General features: G+C 37.5%; 1 protein-coding gene across 8 annotated transcripts in view; it reads left to right on the top strand.

Annotated features, from left to right (window-relative positions):
- LOC126267225 (diacylglycerol kinase theta) overlaps positions 1–22235 on the top strand; it is a 662574-nt gene that overhangs the window by 555023 nt on the left and 85316 nt on the right. For all 8 annotated transcript variants that reach the window (XM_049972276.1, XM_049972256.1, XM_049972247.1 and 5 more), the window contains one exon: positions 15555–15684. In XM_049972276.1, the coding sequence (XP_049828233.1) occupies positions 15555–15684 (130 nt within the window). The remainder of the gene's footprint in view (positions 1–15554; positions 15685–22235) is intronic.

The following is a 22235-nucleotide window of genomic DNA, read 5'->3' as shown; positions in this document are numbered from 1 at the left end:
CCATCTCTTACGATCTTGCTTGGCACATACTCATCTAACGCATATTGTACCATGGTTTTGAACTTTGTCCACTGATCCTCAACACTATCTGCACTTGAGACAAAACTTTTGTGTTGAGCCGTCAGGTACTCTGTAATCTGCTTTTTGTCACTTTTGCTAAACAGAAAAATCTTCCTACCTTTTTTAATATTTCTATTTACGGCTGAAATCATCGACGCAGTAACCGCTTTATGATCGCTGATTCCCTGTTCTGCATTAACTGATTCAAATAGTTCGGGTCTGTTTGTCACCAGAAGGTCTAATATATTATCGCCACGAGTCGGTTTTCTGTTTAACTGCTCAAGGTAGTTTTCAGATAAAGCACTTAAAAATATTTCACTGGATTCTTTGTCCCTGCCACCCGTTATGAACGTTTGAGTCTCCCAGTCTATATCCGGCAAATTAAAATCTCCACCCAGAACTATAACATGGTGGGGAAATCTACTCGAAATATCTTCCAAATTATTCTTCAGGTGCTGAGCCACAACAGCTGCTGAGCCCGGGGGCCTATAGAGACATCCAATTACCATGTCTGAGCCTGCTTTAACCGTGACCTTCACCCAAATCATTTCACAATTCGAATCTTCGTCAATTTCCTTCGATCATTTGAGATGATACATCCACATTAATTGGTAACTATGATGCATACACTCAATAACCAAATGTGTTGACTCTGAACTTCTGAAAGAACAACTGTGGTACAACTCAGGCCCAAGCAGTCAAAATGTTAGCAAATTAAAATGAAGTAGCAAAATAAGGAACTGGCAATTGTTTTACTTGTAAGACTAAATAGTGATAAGAATTTGAACTGGAATATGCATACTGAGCACTTACAAATTTTGGATTTGCAAAGAAAACATTATTCTGTCCCGCTACTGTGGGCAAATGCAAAATTGCACACTACAGTTATTTCAAATCAGTAATAAGGTATGGCATTGCTTTATGAAGTGGCTCTAGTAATATCTAATAGATATTGAAGACGTAGAAAAAATGTCATAAGAAATACGTGCTGCACACCAAAGGGAATCATGTCATCCATTATTTAAAAACCTGGAGCTATCTACAGCCCTCTCCTTATACACATATCTAATGATCATCTTTTTATACAGAAAATTAAAACTATTAATGAAAAATCATTTTCATAATTCATATCACAAGAAATACAACTAATTTTATGCTTCTTCTTCTTCTTCTTCTTCTTCTTTTTCTTATTGTTATTGTTCAGTTAAAACCATGTGCTCAGGCTCCCTAATATAAGGGAATAAAAATCTTCATCAGACTGCAAGACAAGAACTTTTCTGAAATAGAAAGCTACATCTACTGAAAGAAGAAACTCTGATATGCAAATGTTACTATTCAGTGGAAGAGTTTATAAAGAACAAACTGATAATTTAAGCAGGGTGTCATTTATCGATGGCAGTATTACAGTTCTTTTGAAAATCTTCTTAACTTTTGAGTTGTACTCCATCTTATTAGCTACAATTTTATGTAAGTGAATTTTATAACTAATTATTGACAAGTGTCCTATACCTTAATAAAATGATTAGTAAGTATTTGTTATGAGATGTATAAATCACTATTCATGCATTAAAACTGAAAAAAAACTACACCTGTTTTTCGAAACTATGAGGTATGGAAGCTGGCAAGTTATTAGAAATGTGTCTTCTTGAATAATGTATACCTTGAAATGGTTTCAAATCTTTGGGAAGGTCATTCATATCTTTATTATTCATCTTATGACCTGATCTGTTGGTTTGAAAAAGAGATATCAACAATATCAGAAAAAGGATAAATGAGTGTTCACCATAAAGACAACCTGTTGAGTTGTGGAAAGACACAACAAAAAGACTGTTACAAATTACACCTTTTGGCCAAAGCTTTCTTCAGCAAAGACAACATACACACGGCACACATTGACACATGAAAGCACACATAATTCACGCGTGACTGCCATATAGAGAGCAAATCTTCCTAGCCTCCAAAAACCCCAAACCCCTCATCTGGTTCAGGTTCATTGATGATATCTGTATGACCTGGACTCAGGGCCAAGAAAACCTATCCTCTTTCATTCACAACCTCAACAGCTTCTCTCCCATCTGCTTCGACTGGTCCTCATCAAACTAGTGTGCCACCTTCTTGGACATTGACGCCCTCCTCGCTGTGAGCTCCATCCATACCTCTGTCCACATTAAACCCACCAACCACCAACAGTACCTGCATTTAGACAGCTGCTATCCCTTCTGCACCAAAAGATCCCTTCCACTCAGCCTGGTCACCCAGGGATGGCATACCTACATTGACAAGAACTTCCTTTCCCAGTACGCTGTAAGTTTCACCAAGGTCTTCACAGACAGCCACTTTCCTCCAGATCTAGTTTGTAAAGAGATTTCCCATGCCATTTCCCCTCAAACCCCCAATCCTCCCACCACTCCCAAGAGCCAGGTACAAAAGAGTTGCCCAATACCATCCTGGACCAGAACAGCTGAACCACATGGCTTTGATTGTCTATCGTCATGCCCTGAAATGAGGGACAGTCTACCCAAGATTCTTTCCACCCCTCCTAAGATGTGTTCCATCACTCACCCAGCCTCCACAACATTTTAGTCCATTCAAATGCCACTCCCAATCTCAACCACGTGCCTCAGGATCATATCCCTGTGGAAGATGGAAGGTCCAGATACAAGACCTACCTAATCCGTCCACCCAGCACTTCCAGTTCCATTTCTGTCACAGTCTTATCCTACCCCATTGCAGGACAGGACACCAGTAAAAGCAGCCATGTCATATACTAGTTCTGCTGCTACCACTGACAGCTTTTTATACTGGTTTGACTACTAACCAGCTCTACACCAAGATGAAAGGCCACTGCTAAACTGTGGCCAAGAGCAGAATAGATTACCCTGTCTCACAACGTGCAAGTGAACATAACATGCTCAATTTCAATTGATGCTTCACAACCCTGGCCACCTGTACCTTCCCCTCCACCACCAATTTTCTGAACTGCACAGACTGAGTTATCCTTACACATTCTCTGCTCCCAAAATTATTCCAACCTCAACCTGTCACCCTCTGGCAATGCACTCTCCCATCCTTTCCCTTTCCCTGCTCCCCTCCTTTTTCCCTCCCCATTTTCTCTCTCTCAGATCCCACCTTCCAACACAGTGCCTGGCAGTCTTGTCAGACAGTACTCTTTTCTCCCCCCACCTGTACTCTGCTATCCCTCCTGCTACCCTGCCACACTCCAAATTGCTATTCATGTAAAAAGTCGCATTTCAGTCGGAGCTGCTGATGGTAGCGGTCATGTGTGCATGAGGTGTACTTGTGTATGAGAACGTATGTGAGTGTGTTTTCTTTGCTGAAGAAGGCTTTGGCCGAAAGCTATAATGTGTTACTGTCTTTCTATAGTGCCTATCTGCAACTCAATGGGTCTTCTTTATGGTGAATAGCAAGCTATCGTTTTCCTAATATTGTTGATATTCCAGCCTGGAGTTCCCATAGTTTGAAAAAGAGACATGTTATTTATGAAAAATTGTATCAAGGAATAAATGTACTAGGCAGCAGTAGTTAATATCCCCCCAATTCCTGGGCCAGGTCTATAGATGATGGTATTGATTTCACGTGAAATTAAAATTCTCATCTGCTTGTCGTCACACAGCACAAATATAAAAAGAATAGATTGCTACTAGCCACATAGAGGTGATGTTGAGTGGCAGAAAGGTACAAGGAAGAAAAGGCTGCTACATTATATTAGCTATTGGACAAAGTCCCTCATCAGAAGCAGGCAAAAGAAAACGCACGCACACACACACACACACACACACACACACACACACACACACACACACACATGGCCACTACCAACTCCAGGCACTAATGCCCAAATTAGTGCATGTGGTGAGCAGCTACTTATCCTACTCATGTTGTAGCTATTCCATCCTGGATTTTCTGTTGTTTCCTTCTTATCATATTTTAAACATATACTGGGAGAAAACTTCTTACAAGTTCTGAACTACATACTGTGTGTCTTCTCAAAGTTTAGTGACAAAAAGACATGTAGGAACAGTGTCTATGAATATAATATTAACTAATCTTTCTTACACAATACTTGGTTGGCTATTTATTGCTCTTGGGAAAACCTCAGAAAAAGAGCCAACATTGGTTTGATGATTCAGATGCAGGGATCAAATGCTTGTTAATGATTTCAGAGGATCTCTTCACAGTTCTGATCTTGACAAGTGTAAAGTAGCACACTACAACCTGAAAGTGAAGGTGCGTGCCCTCAAAGACAAATGGTGGCTGAATAAAGCCAGTGAAATGCAATCATATGCTGACACAAACCAAACAGGCAGATTCTTCGAGTGCCTGAAAAAATCAAGGAAAATAGCACCTGTTTATGACAAAGATAAAACTTGTCGGCTGGTGCAACAGTGTGATATCCTTGCTCAGTGAACAGAACATTTTGATGACGTTCTTAATCCCAGCCGTCAGACGACTGATATTCCATTCATAGAATCACTTGAAGGCCTGCCATTTGATGAACAGCTTGCTGATGCCCCTTTGTTCAGTGAATTCATTTCAGCATTGGCTAAGTTGAAAAATAACAGATCAGCAGGATTAAACAACTTACCATCGGAACTTTATAAATATGCTGGACCAAACATTATGAACCCACTGTTTGTTATAATTTCAAAGATTTGGGAGTGCAAAATAATTCCACAAGATAGGAAAGATGCCTGCATTTGCAAGATTTACAAAGGCAAAGGTGACATTTCTGATTGCAGTTCTCACAGGGGAATCTCTCTTCTCTCAGCAGCAGGGAAAGTTGTGGCACACATACTCAACAACCGGCTAACACACCTTGCAGAAAAAGTGCTACCAGAGCCAGTGTGGCTTTTGCCTGAACAGAGGCACAGTGGGTGGCATACAGATGCAAGAGAAAAGCTTAGAGCAACATCAGCCTTTGTTCATGTGCTTTGTAGACCTGGAAAAAGGATTCGACCGAGTTCCACGTGAAGCTCTCTGGATTATATTAAACAAAACCGGCTGCCCTGACAAAATTATTAACTTGACTAGACAGTTACATGAAAACATAATGGCAAAAGTACGCCATGAAAACGAGCTTTCAGACCAGTTTCTTGTGACATGCCGTATAAAACAAGGCTATGTACTGGCTTCCACACTCTTCTCATTTTATTTTGCAGCTGTTATGAGAAATTCGACCAAAGCCTGCAGTTGTCAAAAGGGTGTTGACTCGAGAACAGACAAACGTGTATTCAACATCTCTTGCCTCATAACAAAAAGTTGTGTAAATAAAATATCTATCTTAGAAATTCTTTACGCAGACGACGTATGCATGATGGCTAACTCTCTTGAATCTCTCCAAACATACATGAACCTGCTAAATGACTCCTGCAGAAGATTTGGTTTAGTCATAAGCATCACCAAGACGCAAACCCTTCAACAACCACTTCCAATACAGATGACTGCAGTATTAAGTTGGACAACAAGCATATGGAAAACGTGTCACACTTTAAATATCTAGGTAGCCAAATTAGAAGCGACCACAGCCTGACAACAGAAGTTGCAGCTCGTATAGCCAATGCAGCCTCAGTTTTCTGCAAACTGAATCACTAAGTATGGAAGTCACATGATCTTAGAGTACAAACTAAAATTGCAGTCTACAAAGCAATAATATTACCAACTTTACTCTATGCCTCAGAAACCTGGTGCTGTTATAAAGCTGACATTAGGAGGCTAGACACCTTTCATCTTCACTGTCTGAGATTAATTGTCCACATGAAATGGGAAGACCGTGTTCCAAACACGGAGATTTTGCTTTGCGTGAAACTGCCTGGCATTGAAGCTCTCTTAATGAAACACCAACTGAGATGTAGTGCCATATCATATGCATGGACGACAGTAGCCTTCCCAAAGTGGTGTTCTACTCAGAGCTCTCATGTGGAAAGTGGCGGCAAGGTGGCCAACACCTGTGATATAAAGACACCATCAAACTCCACCTCACAGCCTGTGGCATTCTGAGCAAACGTTGGGAGGAGCTTGCATTGCACCGATCAGAGTGGCACTCAACTGTACACAAGAGTGTAGAACAATTTGAGCATATCCGCGTAAAGAACCTGGACGATGAACGAAACCTCCGCAAATCTAACCCAAGCCTAATTACATCTATACATATAACTCAATTGGGCAACTCTGTTGCACTTCATGTGACTGGATCTTGAAAGCAAAGCTCAGTTTTGCAAGCCATGCCCAAGCCCACCACAATACAGACGAAACGACTGATGGAGTCACTGTTGCCACGCGCGAGGAGGACGTAATGATGATTTGTAAACTAAACACACTAGGCATCTTGTAATTTCACTGTTGAAAGGTCATTAATATGCACAAGAAAAAGTAAGGGCCCTATGATAGAACTTTCTGTGACACCGCATGAATTAATTAAAAATTGTATGATGACTGATAGTGTAATATAGGACTATTTCCTATTGACGCCATTTGTTTCCTGATAAAGAGATATGGTTTGACCCATTTTGTGGCATTTCCTCTTACTCCATTTCATTCGAATTTACTTCAAAAGACATTGTGGTTCATACAAACATGTTTGACAGACCACGTAAAATACCAGTTACCAGTAATTTATGCTCTAAAAAATTAAGTACACTCTCCTTAAATAGTCTTTTCTATATTAGTACCCTTTAGAAAACTGAACTGTTTGTTTGTTAATACATAATATGCTATTCATTATTTGGTTTTGAAGCTCTAGTAGTATTTGCCGACAAAAATTAATGGATTTCAAGTCTGTGTATTATGGAAACAACTATGTGCCCAAACATGTTTCAGTACCTTTATGACATAATTAATCTCTTATTCATTTCTTAATTTTTTTCTACTTTGCTGGGTTCCATAGGATCCTCTTAGTATTACTGAATATCAGTGTCATACTTAAACTGTGACAAGCTACCAATATACAGAAATGCAAAGAGAATCCTACAAAACCCAATGAGATAGAAAAATTAAGAACTGAATAAAAGTACCTACTGATGATGGCGCAAAGGTGCTGAAAAATGTTTGGGCATATATGAGAAACAGTTGTTTGCATAATAGAAGGTCTTGGAATCCAGTAATTATATTACTTCTATTCAGATGCTTAAGAACCTTCTTGTACATAGCTTTTTCAAAAAATTTTGCAAATACTGATAAAGGAGAAATTTGATAGACATTTCATGGTATTTCTTTCTGTCCTTTCTAATACTGAGGGTAATGTCAGCATATTTCAGCCAATTGGGAAATGTTAGTGTGATAATTTACTGACTACATAAATATTATAATATATTACTAAATACAGGGAATACTCTTGGATTTTCCTTTGTTTGATTTTACTTGGTATTTTATTACAGCAACTAGATTATTATTTTTTATTTTAAAGATTTATGAAGAACACTTCTTCTTCTGGTGTTACTGAAGTTTTTTTGTTATATTTGGTCTTAGAGAATCCATGGCAGCCAGTACCATTTTTCCAGTAAAAGTTCTGAAATGCTTGTTAAAAAGTGTTGCATACTGCACACACCTGTCAGCAGCATAACATTTACTCTTAAGCTCTCTCGTCTCCTTCATATTTCTGTCTCTGCCAGTCTGCTCCTTTGCTATATTCTGTATTTTAATACTTCCTTCGTTTTTTGCCTGATGTGGGTGCCTTTTCCTTGTAATGCATTTGCTTCAATCTCAGTATTGCTATTTCAGTACTTGGCAATATTCCTTGTAGTGAGCTGGAACATCAGCATTAGAGCTATTTCTGCTGAGGGACAGATACAGTTCCGTTTTTGTCTTTACAAGATATGTTCCTTCCTTGAGTAATCTATGACAGTTTTATAGACTTTGGTCTGATCTGGGTTACTATTGGATGGGAAAACAATTTTAAAAAAGGTAAGTATTTCATTAATTAGTATGTCGTATTTCTTATACATGTCATCAGCCCTTTATATATCGTTGTAGTTTATGCCTTTGAGAAGTTTCCAAAAATATTCCATTTTTGACATACTTACTATTCTCCTGATCCCTAATTTAATAACTTTTGTATCCTGATCAATATCAACATTACACATAAGGAACTGCTTGTCAAAGCCTTATTAGACTTCATTGGCTATTGGTTTTGTAATATAATATTCTTTGTCAGACCTTGCTATAAAGATTTATATTTTTGAGTAATTAGCTACCCTAGATGGAAAACTTACAGTAGAAAATAAGTTGAATGGGAATGTTTCTGAGTGGAATAAATTCTTATTGGAACAGTTTTCTAAGAAGATCTAAATTCAAACCACTAACAACCACTATTTTTAGTTTTTTCTTGCAAATATGCCAATAGAGATTAAATGTGATTTTATGAGCTGATTAAAATTTTCTACAAGTGCCCATTATGTACTTACTGTTATAAAGGATTATGAACCATGGACCTGGCCGTAGGTGGGGAGACTTGCGTGCCTCAGCAATATGGATAGCCATACCGTAAGTGCAACCACAATGGAGGGGTATCTGTTGAGAGGCCAGACAAACGTGTGGTTCCTGAAGAGGGGAAGCACCCTTTTCAGTAGTTGCAGGGGCAACAGTCTGGATGGTTGACTGATCTGGTCTTGTAACACTAACCACAACAGCTTTGCTGTGCAGGTACTGCAAACGGCTGAAAGCAAGCGGAAACTACAGCCGTAATTTTTCCCGAGGGCATGCAGCTTTACTGTATGGGTAAATGATGACGGTGTCCTCTTGGGCAAAATATTCCAGAGGTAAAATAGTCCCCCATTCGGATCTCCGGGCGGGGACTACTTAAGAGGACGTCGTTATCAGGAGAAAGAAAACTGGTGCTCTACGGGTCGGAGCGTGGAATGTCAGAACCCGTAATCGGGAAGGTAGTTTAGAAAATTTAAAAAGGAAAATGGAAAGGTTAAAGTTAGATATAGTGGGAATTAGTGAAGTTCGGTGGCGGAAGGAACAAGACTTTTGATCAGGTGAATACAGGGTTATAGATACAAAATCAAATAGGGATAATGCAGGAGTAAGTGTAATAATGAATAAGAAAATAGGAGTGCGGGTAAGCTACTACAAACAGCATAGTGAACGCATTATTGTGGCCAAGATAGACATGAAGCCCATGACTAATACAGTAAGTAGTACAAGTTTATAAGCCAGCTAGCTCAACAGATGACGAAGAAATTGATGAAATGTATGATGAGATAAAAGAAATTATTCAGTTAGTGAAGGGAGATGAAAATTTAATAGTCATGGGTGACTGGAATTTGATAGCAGGAAAAGGAAGAGAAGGAAACGTAGTAGGTGAATATGGATTGGGGGAAAGAAATGAAAGAGAAAGCCGCCTGGTAGAATTTTGCACAGAGCATAACTTAATCATAGCTAACACTTGGTTCAACAGTCATGAAAGAAGGTTGTATACATGGAAGAAGCCTGGAGATACTAGAAGGTATCAGATAGATTATATAATGATAAGACAGAGATTTAGGAACCAGGTTTTAAATTGTAAGACATTTCCAGGGGCAGATGTGGACTCTGACCACAATCTGTTGGTTATGAACTGTAGATTAAAACTGAAGAAACTGCAAAAAGGTGGGTATTTAAGGAGATGGGACCTGGATAAACTGACTAAACCAGAGGTTGTACAGAGTTTCAGGGAGAGCGTAAGGGAACAATTGACAGGAATGGGAGAAAGAAATACAGTAGAACAAGAATGGGTAACTTTGAGGGATGAAGTTGTGAAGGCAGCAGAGGATCAAGTTGGTAAAACACAAGGGCAAATAGAAATCCTGGGGTGACAGAAGAGATATTGCATTTAATTGATGAAAGGAGAAAATATAAAAATGCAGTAAATGAAGCAGGCCAAAAGGAATACAAGTGTCTCAAAAATGAGATTGACAGGAAGTGCAAAATGTCTAAGCAGGGATGGCTAGTGGACAAATGTAAGGATGTAGACGCTTATCTCACTAGGGATAACATAGACACTGTCTACAAGAAAATTAAAGAGACCTTTGGAGAAAAGAGAACCACTTGTATGAATATCAAGAGCTCAGATGGAAACCCAGTTATAAGCAAAGAAGGGAAAGCAGAAAGGTGGAAGGAGTACATAGAGGGTCTATACAAGGGCGATGTACTTGAGTACAATATTATGGAAATGGAAGAGGATGTAGATGAAGATGAAATGGGAGATATGATACTGCATGAAGAGTTTTACAGAGCACTGAAAGACCTGAGTCAAAACAAGGCTCTGGGACTAGATAACATTACATTAGAACTACTGACAGCCTTGGGAGAGCCAGTCTAGTCAAAACTGCAAGATGTATGAGACAGGCGAAATACCCTGAGACTTCAAGAAGAATATAACAATTCCAATCCCAAAGAAAGCAGGTGTTGACAATCAGTTTAACAAGTCACAGCTGCAAAATACTGATGCGAATTCTTTACAGACGAATGGAAAAAACTGGTAGAAGCTGACCTTGGGGAAGATCAGTTTGGATTCCACAGAAATAGGCTGGCAATGGCAAGGAAAGCGTTTCAGAAGAAGAGAAATTTGTTAACATCGAATATAGATTTAAGTGTCAGGAAGTCATTTCTGAAAGTATTTGTATGGAAGTGAAACATGGACGATAAATAGTTTGGACAAGAAGAGAATAGTAGCTTTAGAAATGTGGTGCTACAGAAGACTGCCAAAGATTAGATGGGTAGATCACATAACTAATGAGTAGATATCGAATAGAATCGGGGAGAAGAGGAGTTTGTGGCACAACTTGACTAGAAGAAGGGATCGGTTGGTAGGTCATGTTCTGAAGCATCAAGGGATCACCAATTTAGTATTGGAGGACAGCGTGGAGGGTAAAAATCGTAGAGGGAGACCAAAAGATGAATACACTAAGCAGATTCATAATGATGTAGGTTGCAGTAGGTACTGGGAGATGAAGAGGCTTGCACAGGATAGAGTAGCATGGAGATCTGCATCAAACCAGTCTCAGGACCGAAGACCACAACAACAGCATGGAATTCTTACCCACCAGGGTAGCTGAGAACGCTACTGCGCTGCTTCCTGGACTCAGGTAGGCGCGCTGGCCCATATCAAATCTTCCCGGCAGATTAATGACTAGGGCTGGTATGCCGGCCAGCCTGGATGTGGTTTTTAGGCAGTTTTCCATGTCCCGCTTGTTGAATATTGGGCTGGTTCCCATGTTCCGCCTTAGTTACATGACTCACAGACATTTATACTCATTCACACTATTTCATGGCTTACACTAGACACAGATAGCTGGGGGATTCATGGTGGCAGCAGGAAGGGCATCTGGCCACCCTCTGCAACTAACATTACCAAATCCGTAATGACAAGGCCAACTCTGAATTGGTGAGGGACAAGGCCCAGAGAAAGAAAGAAAGGAAGTTACGAAATTCTTCTTTTGTTGCCCATGCTCCCATATGTTACTCAAAGCAAAATTTGTTGTTGCCTAAGTTCTTAGTTGTATGACAATTCTTGATGAATGTGGCAACTCGTCCTTTCTCCATTTCTCCTCCAGTAACAATTATGTACCTTTGGCCACATGATGATCAGGCAGATTATGTCAGCTGTGTTGATGTCTCTAATTCATTGTTGCAAATAAGTAGTTCATTAATTTTACTCTTCATTCCTTGAATACCCTTAGCAGTAAGAACAGGTGGCATTTTATACTGATTAAATATAAAAGAGAGGATATAAAATTTCTGATGATTGTCACAAATTTTCAACTAACAGTTGTTTTTATGGATGCAGTATTCTAAAATTATGCTGTTTCGTTTCTTTCTCAAATTGAATGTTGATCATTTGCACACCCAAAAACTTGGAACTTTTTACACTGTGTGTGTGTGTGTGTGTGTGTGTGTGTGTGTGTGTGTGTGACGGTGGGTGGGTCGGTTCATGTGTACATGCATGCATGCATATGTGTGCAGGTGTGTTTATTGATACACTACATTAATATGTGAGGTATATTTCATTACACAAAACTGAATGAGCTGTCTTTTTTCAGTGTTTAAAACTAATGTATTTGTGAAAATCTAAGTAATAACTTTGATCCAAACAATCATCTTCTATTTTTCTTGTTGGTGTTTCTTTGCTCAGTTTATAGATAAATATAAGTATTAACTGAGCCTCAGAATTTATAATTTATAGTATAACATTTGAGTGAATTTATCTATTAACATAGAGAAAGAACGATAATAAGTCTATGATCAAATCTTGTGGAATGCACACTTTGATTTATCCCCATGAAGATGATGTGACATCCCTGTTTGGGTCCATATCAAAGCCTGGGGAACACCCATTCTGATTTCTCCCCCCTGAAAATGATGTGGCATCCCTATCTGTATTACTCAAACATCCTAGCGTAACTTTCTGCATATTGTGTCTTTAATAGTAGTTATGTTAGGCAGTCCTTTTGAATCCCAAGCTGTAATTGATGAAATATCTGTGTGTATCTTAATAAACTGAACAATATCTGCTGTAACTTTGCTAGAATGTGTAAAAGGTTTTGGAACTGAAAATAGAAATTATATTTTTGTGAGCAATCTCTCAAATATTCTCATGTTCTTTTGTGATTTTGAAATCACTCTTATGATATGAAATTAATGATTTTGGTGCAGACATGGCGTGGTAAATACTTGTCCTTCCTTGTCATTATTTTATCACTATCCTGTCTCAGTGTGAGACATAACCTGTAATAACTCCTCCACATCTTGAATTAAAATCAGAACTTATCATTTGCTAAGCCATTCTTCATATTTTTGGACATTTTCAGTAGCATTGATTTGTAAAGAAATGTATTATTTTCAATTGGTAATTTTTTGAGTTAATCAAACATCATTGTTTGCTTTTAAATGAATTTTGTGAGGTAACAGACAAATTCCTGCAAGCTGTTTGCACGTTTTTTTCAACAAAGGTGTAGTGATTATTAGTGAGCATAAGATTAATTAAGATGTTGCGGGAAATGTCACTAGTCTAGGAAATGCTCACAGTAGATGACTACATGCATATGCAGGAGAAGGTTACTTTAAATATAATAAGTGACATAAGTGATGGGTGTGGAATACGAACAGATTTCAGACAGTCCAGAAAGCTGTTAGTGTGTTTAGTTCATGTATGAATGATGGTTACCATCAAAAGCATTGTACTCTACACAAGGAGCTAAAGTCAGTATGAAAATTATTTCACTGTCTTCAGTCATCATTGTATTTTTCGCAGCACAATGGGCACTCATTTTTATTATTAACAGCAAATTACCAGTACAAAGTAAATATATTGGGAAGTGAGTAAGAATTCAAACCTCATGCAAAGCTACCTGTCAAGCACAATAAAGCTTTTAATATTACAGAAAATATATTGTGTTTCCAATCACACTATTCAGACTGATTTTATTTCTGAGAGTAAATCATTAATAGGTGTGCATGCATCTTCTAATGTAACCATGAAAGAGAGCAGTGTGTCTTGCTTTCCTGTGGTGTATGTTGTGTGCATGTGTGTGTGTGTGTGTGTGTGTGTGTGTGTGTGTGTGTGTGTGTGTGTGTAATGATGTCATCATTTAATTGTGTATTTGTTGTGACCTCTGTGCTTTTTTTGTAAATGTTCTTAGCTTGAATGAATGTGATGCTATGTAACAAAATTCAGATAAAAACATATGATTTGTTCTGGTATGCTACTATATCTTGCATGAAAATACCTGTGTGTCTGTTTATATAACTATTTGCTATGAAGATATTAGTGACAATTGTAATGTAAAACTTGCATTATATTGAGTATTGTATCGTGCATAATAGTTTTGATTTTTAAATTTGAGAAACATTTTAGAAGTCATGCAGTTACCACATTTACATCTATCATTGGCATTTGATTTCCACTTTTTTGTTTTGGCTTTATTTGCTTTTGTTCTCAAGCATGTATGCTTATCATTTTCCCAACAAAAACTGGAGTTTCACTCCAAGTTCAAATTTAATTTTTTAAAGGTTCAGAAACTTTTGATTGTTGATTAAACAAAACTTGGGAGTGATACATTAGATTCCAAATTTGGATGATGGGGTTAACTCAATGACAGCCTCAGTATTAAATATCCCAAAATATACCGGCAGTGTAGAATATACTGGAAAACAATAATAAAGGAAATTGACACTGAGGTGATCAAAACTTTCTCTTCACAAGCATTCTCAAATCTCTTATTTCTAATATGACCCTCAGAATTTAAAGTTTCTTTGTTCAGTTTTTGTTTGCAAGTCTCAGCAAAATCTAATTGGAAAAAATTTTATGAGCTACCATGTTTTTTATCATTGTAGAACGTATTTTGCTAATAGCAGTATTATGAAAACTTCATGCTGTGTCAAAGAAATTAAAAATGGGAACATAAGTGTATTTTAAAAGTTTTAAAAATGGCAATGTCTACATATGACATAATGGGCAATATATCATGTTTGTTTGAATGCAAATGATGTTCTCATGATAAATTGCAGTAAAGACATCTACCTTGTAGCACATACTACCTACTTTTGCCCCAGTTATGACATTGGCATATCTTGACATGGACTCCACAAGCCGCCAAAGCATTTGTGTCATAATCCCGATTCATATAGATTGATCAAGACCTGAATTGAAGGTGCACACATCTTGTTCATTGGTATCCAAGATGTACTCAATAGGACTGAGGCTGGTGACCTAACATGCCACAGAAGCACACTTGTGTCCATGGGGTGTTCCACTTGTGGGTTGTTGTAGATGAATTAAAGAGTGCACCTGATTGGAGATTAGGTTTCTGTAGTGTTGCCAGTGAGAGATATTGGCAAATATATCAGGGCCTCTATATCACTCAGTGGAAACATTCCCCACATTCCCTATTTACAAATAGAATGTGAAGCCTCTTGTAGTTTCAGTGCTTATCACTCCAGGCAGCCATATTGCAAGTACTCAAACAGCGAGTGATGTATGCATGGAGCGAGCTTGCATCCGTACCCCATAGTGAGGATGTGTTTCGCAATGGTCAGGCTACCGCTGATAAATTGTTGTTTTCCAGTATTAAACTGGTTAGGGATTTGCTCTACTGAGAACAATCTACTGTTACAATCCATGATAGTTGATTTTGACTCTCATCATCAATGTATTATTCATTTAATCAGGAGTCTATACTAATACAAATTGATGTAACTGTTTTTCTGTTTGTTAAAATGAAGTTTTACGCATAATTTACATTTACCAACAGTATTTTATGTTTGAATATTTATTATCCATTGAAAGCCAAATGTTGGTTATTTATCAGTCTCTTTAGTCTGTATGAGTGTTAAAATTGAAAATCGTTAGTATCTTGCTTCCAGCAAAGAAATTCTCATTTTTAAGGACTTTTTGTGCAAACATATTTACATATTATATATTATTTTTATATGTAACTCAATGTCATATTTTTATTATTATTTCAGTAATTAATTTTTTATGGTGATCTTTGCAGCTGGATCCACAAGTGAAGACAACACGCAAATTTTCGTGATGAATAACTATTTTGGTATTGGAATTGATGCTGATCTCTGCCTTGATTTCCACAATGCTCGAGAGGAGAACCCCAATAAGTTTAACAGCAGGTAATAAAAGAACTGATTATGTTAAAAGTCAAGTTTAATGTGGACAGTTAGTTAATTTTTTGTATAATAGTTAATTTTTGTATATCAGTTTGCTGTTGCTTGAGAAGTGGCATAATAGCCATGTGTTAGTTTATCTGGCAAAAGGAGAGACATGACTGGAGGTAACAATACCATTCAAGATTACAGTAGGAAAAACTTGTGACCTGGATCCCAGGAAATCCTACTGCTTAGTTGTAAAATAGTTGTTTTTCCTTCATTCCTCTCCTTATTATATTGTTGGCTGAAGGAAGTAGTTTGGAAAATTTATGTTGGTGTCATCCACTGTCTGTAAGAAAGCTGAAAGAACTAAGTGAAACCACTGTCAAGTAAAGGTAGAAGATTATTTTGAAATTAGTGCACTTCAGCATATTCAGGCACAAACAAAAGAGACATCAGAGTGAAGGGCATCATCAGGATTACCCCAGGGAAATGAGATAGGACAGCTCTTGTTCCTATATACATAAACAGTATCATGGCTAGGGAGAACAACAAGTTGCAACTGTTTGCTGATAGTGCTGTAGTATATGGGAAAGTGTCTTTGTTGATTAACATTAGGAGGATATAGGATGACACAGGCAGAATTTCTATGAGGTAAATGAATGGCATCTTGCTCTAAACGTTTAAAAATGTAAGTTAGTGCAGATGAATAGGAGAAAAGTCCTGTGATGTTTGTATTTAGCTTCTTGACAAAATCACTTTGGTTAAATATGTATGTATTATGTTGCAAAGCAATATGAAATGGAACAATCACATAAAGGTTGCGAGTAAGAAAGGTGAATGGTCAACTTTTGTCTCCTAGAAGAATTATAGGAAAGTATTGCTCATCTATAGAGGCTACTGCATTCAGAGCACTAGTGCGACCCATTCTTGAATTCTACTCGAGTGTTTCAAATCCTTAGCAGGAAGGCATCAAAGTTGTTCTTAAGTGTGAAGCTTGCTCCATTATTACTGGTTACATCAGACTGCTTGGAACAAACATAATACATTTTTCAATTTCTGCACCCTTTTTCCTTGCTATACCCCAACACACAAGAATTTTGTGCACAAAATTTGCAAAAATCTGATGTAGCATGTTGTGATTCTAAAGCCCAGTTTAGGTACTTCTCAAAGTATTGGTACTGATTAACAATATTATGAGAAGGAAAGTTGCTACTCACCATATAGTGGAGATGCTGAGCTGCAGATAGGCACAACAGTGCGTCTGGCAGTCAGTACCAACAATGAAAAATACATGCTACTCACCATATAGTATACGGCAGAAAGAGAGCATCAAATGAAGGGTCTGCAGCTTGTGGTCTAGTGGCTAGCATTGGTGCCTCTCGATCATGGGGTACCAGGTTCAATACCTGGCTAGGTTGGGGATTTTCTGTGCCTGGGGACTGGGTGTTTGTGTTGTCCTCATCATTTCATCATTATCATTTGTGACAGTGGATAGATTGGATTGTGTAAAAAATTGGACTGTGTAAGAAATTGGGACTTTGTACAGGGGCTGATGACCCCCGCAGTTGAGCACCCCACAAACCAAACATCATAATCATCATCATCAAGAAATAAAGGAATTTGAGTGTAGGAATTAGGTACTGCAGTTGCATATTTATGGCGCTACATGCATCAACATCAACTCTGGCTGTGTAAAGGTCTTCATGTCTCAAACTTGTTAGTGTTTTCCAGATTTGGGGGGGGGGGGGGGGGGGGGGAGGAAGAGAGAAATAAAACAGCACTCTACTCACTATTGCTAGGTGGGACTGATTTTCAATGCAAATCATTTGTTTTAAATACCATTTCATCGCACTGAGTAGGTACAGTGGTCTGACCAGAGTAGGCATCAATGAATGAGTGAGTGTTGTGAAGCAGCAGCATGGAGTGTAATTTCATGTGGAATATGCACATTGACATGCACTTGGCATGTGGTGCTACTCATGGCAATGGAATGGTGGCTCATTGGATTTATCTGTACTTTACCCACATTGCAAGCTGTCTCAGGAAAATATCTGGGGTCAAGGAAAACTTCATTAATTTTTCTTTTGTACATCTCAGTTGCATGACTGTACAGCTAATTTTTGCAGTGGTTACTGGTTTGAGGCAGACTCACACATTCTCAAACTACACACTTTGTTCTTAAATGTAACAGGTGTCATTTGGCTATAACAGTAAACACATAGGCTGTCTTATCAATGAGAATATTTGTTGCTCACAGCTTGAATTTCTTGTAGAAAGCTGTTCATGCCTTTTGGCATCATCTTATGAGACTAGTTGTGGCGAAGAACAACATGTTTGGTTTCAGAATGGGTGAGTTGGCCTGAAACCAGTAAACACTGCAGCAAATAATTTCATTTTCATGCAACTGAGGTGGATAAAATAAAAAATTTATCAAATTTTACTCACTACTTCACAGTTGCAGATTTGCCTTCCTGAAGCACCATGCCTCAAATCAACAAACTTTTGTGTCAGTTGACAGACACATCCTTATAGGATAATAAGAATGATACAGGCACGAGTCACACAGTGTTTACAGTTGAGTTTGACGAAGTTGTGTTACACCACATAGATCAAGAACCAGTGACAAGTACCAGTTGAATTGCTCATGAACTTGGTGTGGTCTGGCATCATGTCTGGAGCATCATTCATGAGATTGGTCTACACCCTTCCCAGTGACCAAAGGTAGTGTGTCTGGAATTTGTTGACTGATACATACAACAAGTAAAACGACAGTCACATTTTCCTGAACGTGTGTTGTTTACAGATGAAGCTGGCTTTACCTGTGAAGGCATTTTCAATTCACTTGACAGCCACATTTTGGCACTACAGAATCCTTGTGCAACATATATCCATTGTCATTGAGAGCAATTCCCTGTAACTATATAGAAGGAAGTTGTGAATGACTCACACATTGGCCCCTATGTGATATGTCAAAGGTTGAATGCTCATAGCTTCCATGTTTTTGAAACAAATATTGCTTGACTAGAGGAGGATGTACCACTTGGAGATAGGCAGAATGCAGAACATTTGGTTGTAACATAATGACACAACTCCACATTTTCCACATGCTGTCCAAGGTCACCTAGACAGGAAAGTTGCTGACGGATGGATTGGATGTGGTGACCTCCATGTTCACCCACTGGATTTTCTCCTGTGGGGCACCATGAGAGACAATGTGTATGCGACATCAGTTGAGGATGAACAGAACTTCATGGCTCACATTATGGCAGCAACAGAAGTGATTGGGACAACTCATGATGTATTTCAGAAAACACACTAATCCCTGTATCGTCACTATATTCTATGTCAGCATGAAAGTAGTAAGTTAGAATATTTGCTGTGACATATTCATGATGATTAAGTGGTTGCAAGTCTGTGTACAGGAGCATACTCGATTTTCATTGACTTTGACCTTTTTAGGACATATTGTTACATTACATTACACATAACATTAATGCTTGTTCCATAGATCTTGAATACAACATTTCATAATGATGGGGAATGTGTCAGTTTGACAAAAGTTTTCTTTACAAAACTTTTTTTCAGTTACTTCTTATCTGAAAATTCATCTATTGAGTAGAAGGAGTTGTCATTCAGACATTCTTCTAATTGGTTTTTAAATGTTGGTTGGCTCTCTGCCAGACTTTTACTGCTATTTAGCCAATGACCAAAGAGTTTTGTGACAGCATAATTCACTCCTTTCTGTGCCAAAGTCAGATTTAACCCAGAATAGTGGAGATCATCCTTTCTTCTAGTGTTGTAGCTATGCACTTCATTATTATTTTTAAATTGGGTTGGGTTATTAATAATAAATTTCATAAGTGAATATATGTGTTGCGAAGGTACTGTGAATATAACAAGTTCTTTAAATAAATATCTGCAGGGTAATCTTGGGTGGGCTCTAGCTGTTAATTCTGATTACATGCTTTTGTGCAATGAATAATTTTTCTCTTAATGATGAATTATCCCAAAATATGATGTCATATGAAAGCAGTGAATGAAAACATACATAGTGGGCTAAATTACTGATGTGTTTTATCACCAAAATTAGGCAATAACTGTAATAGCGTAAGTAGCTGAACCTAACCATTTCAGCAGATCATCAATGTGTTTTTTTCCAATTCAATTTCCCATCAGCGCACACACCCAGAAATTTTGAATAATCAGTCTTAGCAACAGACTTCTGTTCAATGCTTATATTTATCAATGGTGTTATGCTATTTACAGTACAGAATTGTACATACTGTATATTTAATGAGAGTCCATTTGCAGAGAACCACTTAATAATCATCTCAAAGTCATTATTTACAATTTCCTCAGCTGATTCTTGTTTGTTGGGTGTGATTACTATATATTAAGAACATTAAGGGACCCAAGACTGAAGGCTGTGGGACACCATTCTTGATGCCTCCCCAGTTAGAGAACTCTGATAAGTTTTACAGACTATCTGTACTGATAATTTTCACCTTCTGCATTCTTCCATTTAAATACAAATTAAACCATTTGTGCACTGTACCACTGGTACCACAATACTTAAGTTTATCTAGAAGAATTTCATGATTCACACAGTCAAAAGCCTTTGAGAGATCACAAAATATCCCAGAGGGTGATGTTCGGTTATTTAAAGCATTTAATATTTGATCAGCGAAAGTATGTATACATTGTCTGTTGAACAGCCTTTCTGAAAACCAAATTGATATTTTGTTAATACTTCATTTTTACAAATAGTGATGCTACTCTTGAATACTTTATGTTTTCAAGAGTTTTGGATAAAGCTGTTAGAATTGAGATGGGGCAGTAGTTGTTAGCATCAACCTACCCCCTTTGTTATGCAATGATTTAACAACAGCATATTTCAATCTAACTGGAAAAATGTCCTGTTTCAGTGAGCTACTTCACATGTGGTGGAGAATCCTACTTATCTTTTGGGAACAAGCTTCTAGTATGCCGTTAGAAATGCCATGAATTCCATGTGAGCTTTTATTTTTATGTGAATTTATTATTTTCCTAATTTCAGTAAAAGAGGTGGATTGAATTTCGGTTGAATTTCTGTTTCATCAAATTGCCTCTTGCATATACTGCCTTTTTATTTTCTAATGAATAGTTGGGTCCTATTTTCTCTACAACACTTAAAAAATATTTTCTTCTGACTTTTTGTTAACAAACTTTTCATTGAGTTTGATAGAAATACAGTGTTTCTGTGCTGTCGGTTGTCCTGTTTACCTTTTAACAATATTCCAAATTGTGTTAATTTTATTATCAGATGTGCTAATTTCAGACATAATGCACATATTTGTGGACTTTTTAATAACTTTTCTTAATACAATGCAGTAGTTTTTATAATGTTCCCCTGTTTCTCAATCATTACTCATCCTAGGTATAGGGTACATTTCTCTTTTCTGTTTATAAGATATTTTTGTCCCTACAGTAAGTCACGACTTTTTAGTGGTTTCATACAATTATGTTTCACTGTTTTCTTAGGGAAACTGTTTTGAAATATAGTCACAAAGGTATCATGAAGTAGGTTAAATTTTGAATTAGCATCAGGTTCCCTGTACACCTCATTCCAGTCTGACTGTTGCAAGCTTCCCCTAAAATTATCAATTGTTAAATCGTTAATTGAACACACTATTTTGGAGGACTGTTTTGCATTACTGTGTGGAAATATGCCATGTACTGAAACTAGCTGTGCATCATGAACAGACAGATCATTCTTAACAGGAAAAGCTTTTGTCTGCTTAAATTTATTATGGTGTATAAAAACATTATCTACCAGTGCCCTGCCTTCCTGTACCAGCCAAATAGGAAAATTAATAACTGACATCAAATTGAAAAAACCAATGTCAGGCTTTCTATCAGACTCTTTCAGACTACATTGAAATCCCCACAAACAATCATTTGCTTCCATCTGTCTGATAGATGGCATGACAAAGAATCCAAGTTTTTCAGAAATAGTTGAAAATTTCCCAATGGGCACCTCTACATGGCTACAATTACAATAGTACCATTACTTAGTTTAAGCTCACTTGCACATGCTTCTATACATTGGTCTACACAAAACTTTTTAGTTTCTAAATTTTTCACACTATGTCAGATTTTAACACATATGGCAACTCCTCCTCTTTCCATAGTGTCTACATTTACATGTGCTGCAAGCCTGTATCCACCTACATTTATCTTTTACATATCTGTGATTATATAATGTTCAGACAGGCATAGTACGTCTATTCCACCCTCAGTCTCTAAAGCTCCTAAACAAACAAGAAGCTCTTGTACTTGTAACATGAAACATGGACACGTGATTATTTTTATTTTTAAAAAAGTGCTATATGGCACATTACCTAAGTATGATAGACTTGTATATGATGCTTTAAGTTTGTCTTGTTCTCATTATAGCACAAACATTTTGTTTATTTATACATTTTCTGTGAATTACTTTTCATTTTGAGCAGATGTTTAGATGTCAGATTTCTACTACATTCATGTAGTGCCAAAAATATGCAACTGAGACCCCTAGTTGCTGTTCTCAAATT

The sequence above is a fragment of the Schistocerca gregaria genome, chromosome 1 (assembly GCF_023897955.1).
Source record: "Schistocerca gregaria isolate iqSchGreg1 chromosome 1, iqSchGreg1.2, whole genome shotgun sequence".
In the NCBI taxonomy this organism is placed as follows: domain Eukaryota; kingdom Metazoa; phylum Arthropoda; class Insecta; order Orthoptera; family Acrididae; genus Schistocerca; species Schistocerca gregaria.
Note: the sequence above shows the minus strand (reverse complement) of the source record. Positions and strands in the feature narration are given on the sequence as shown.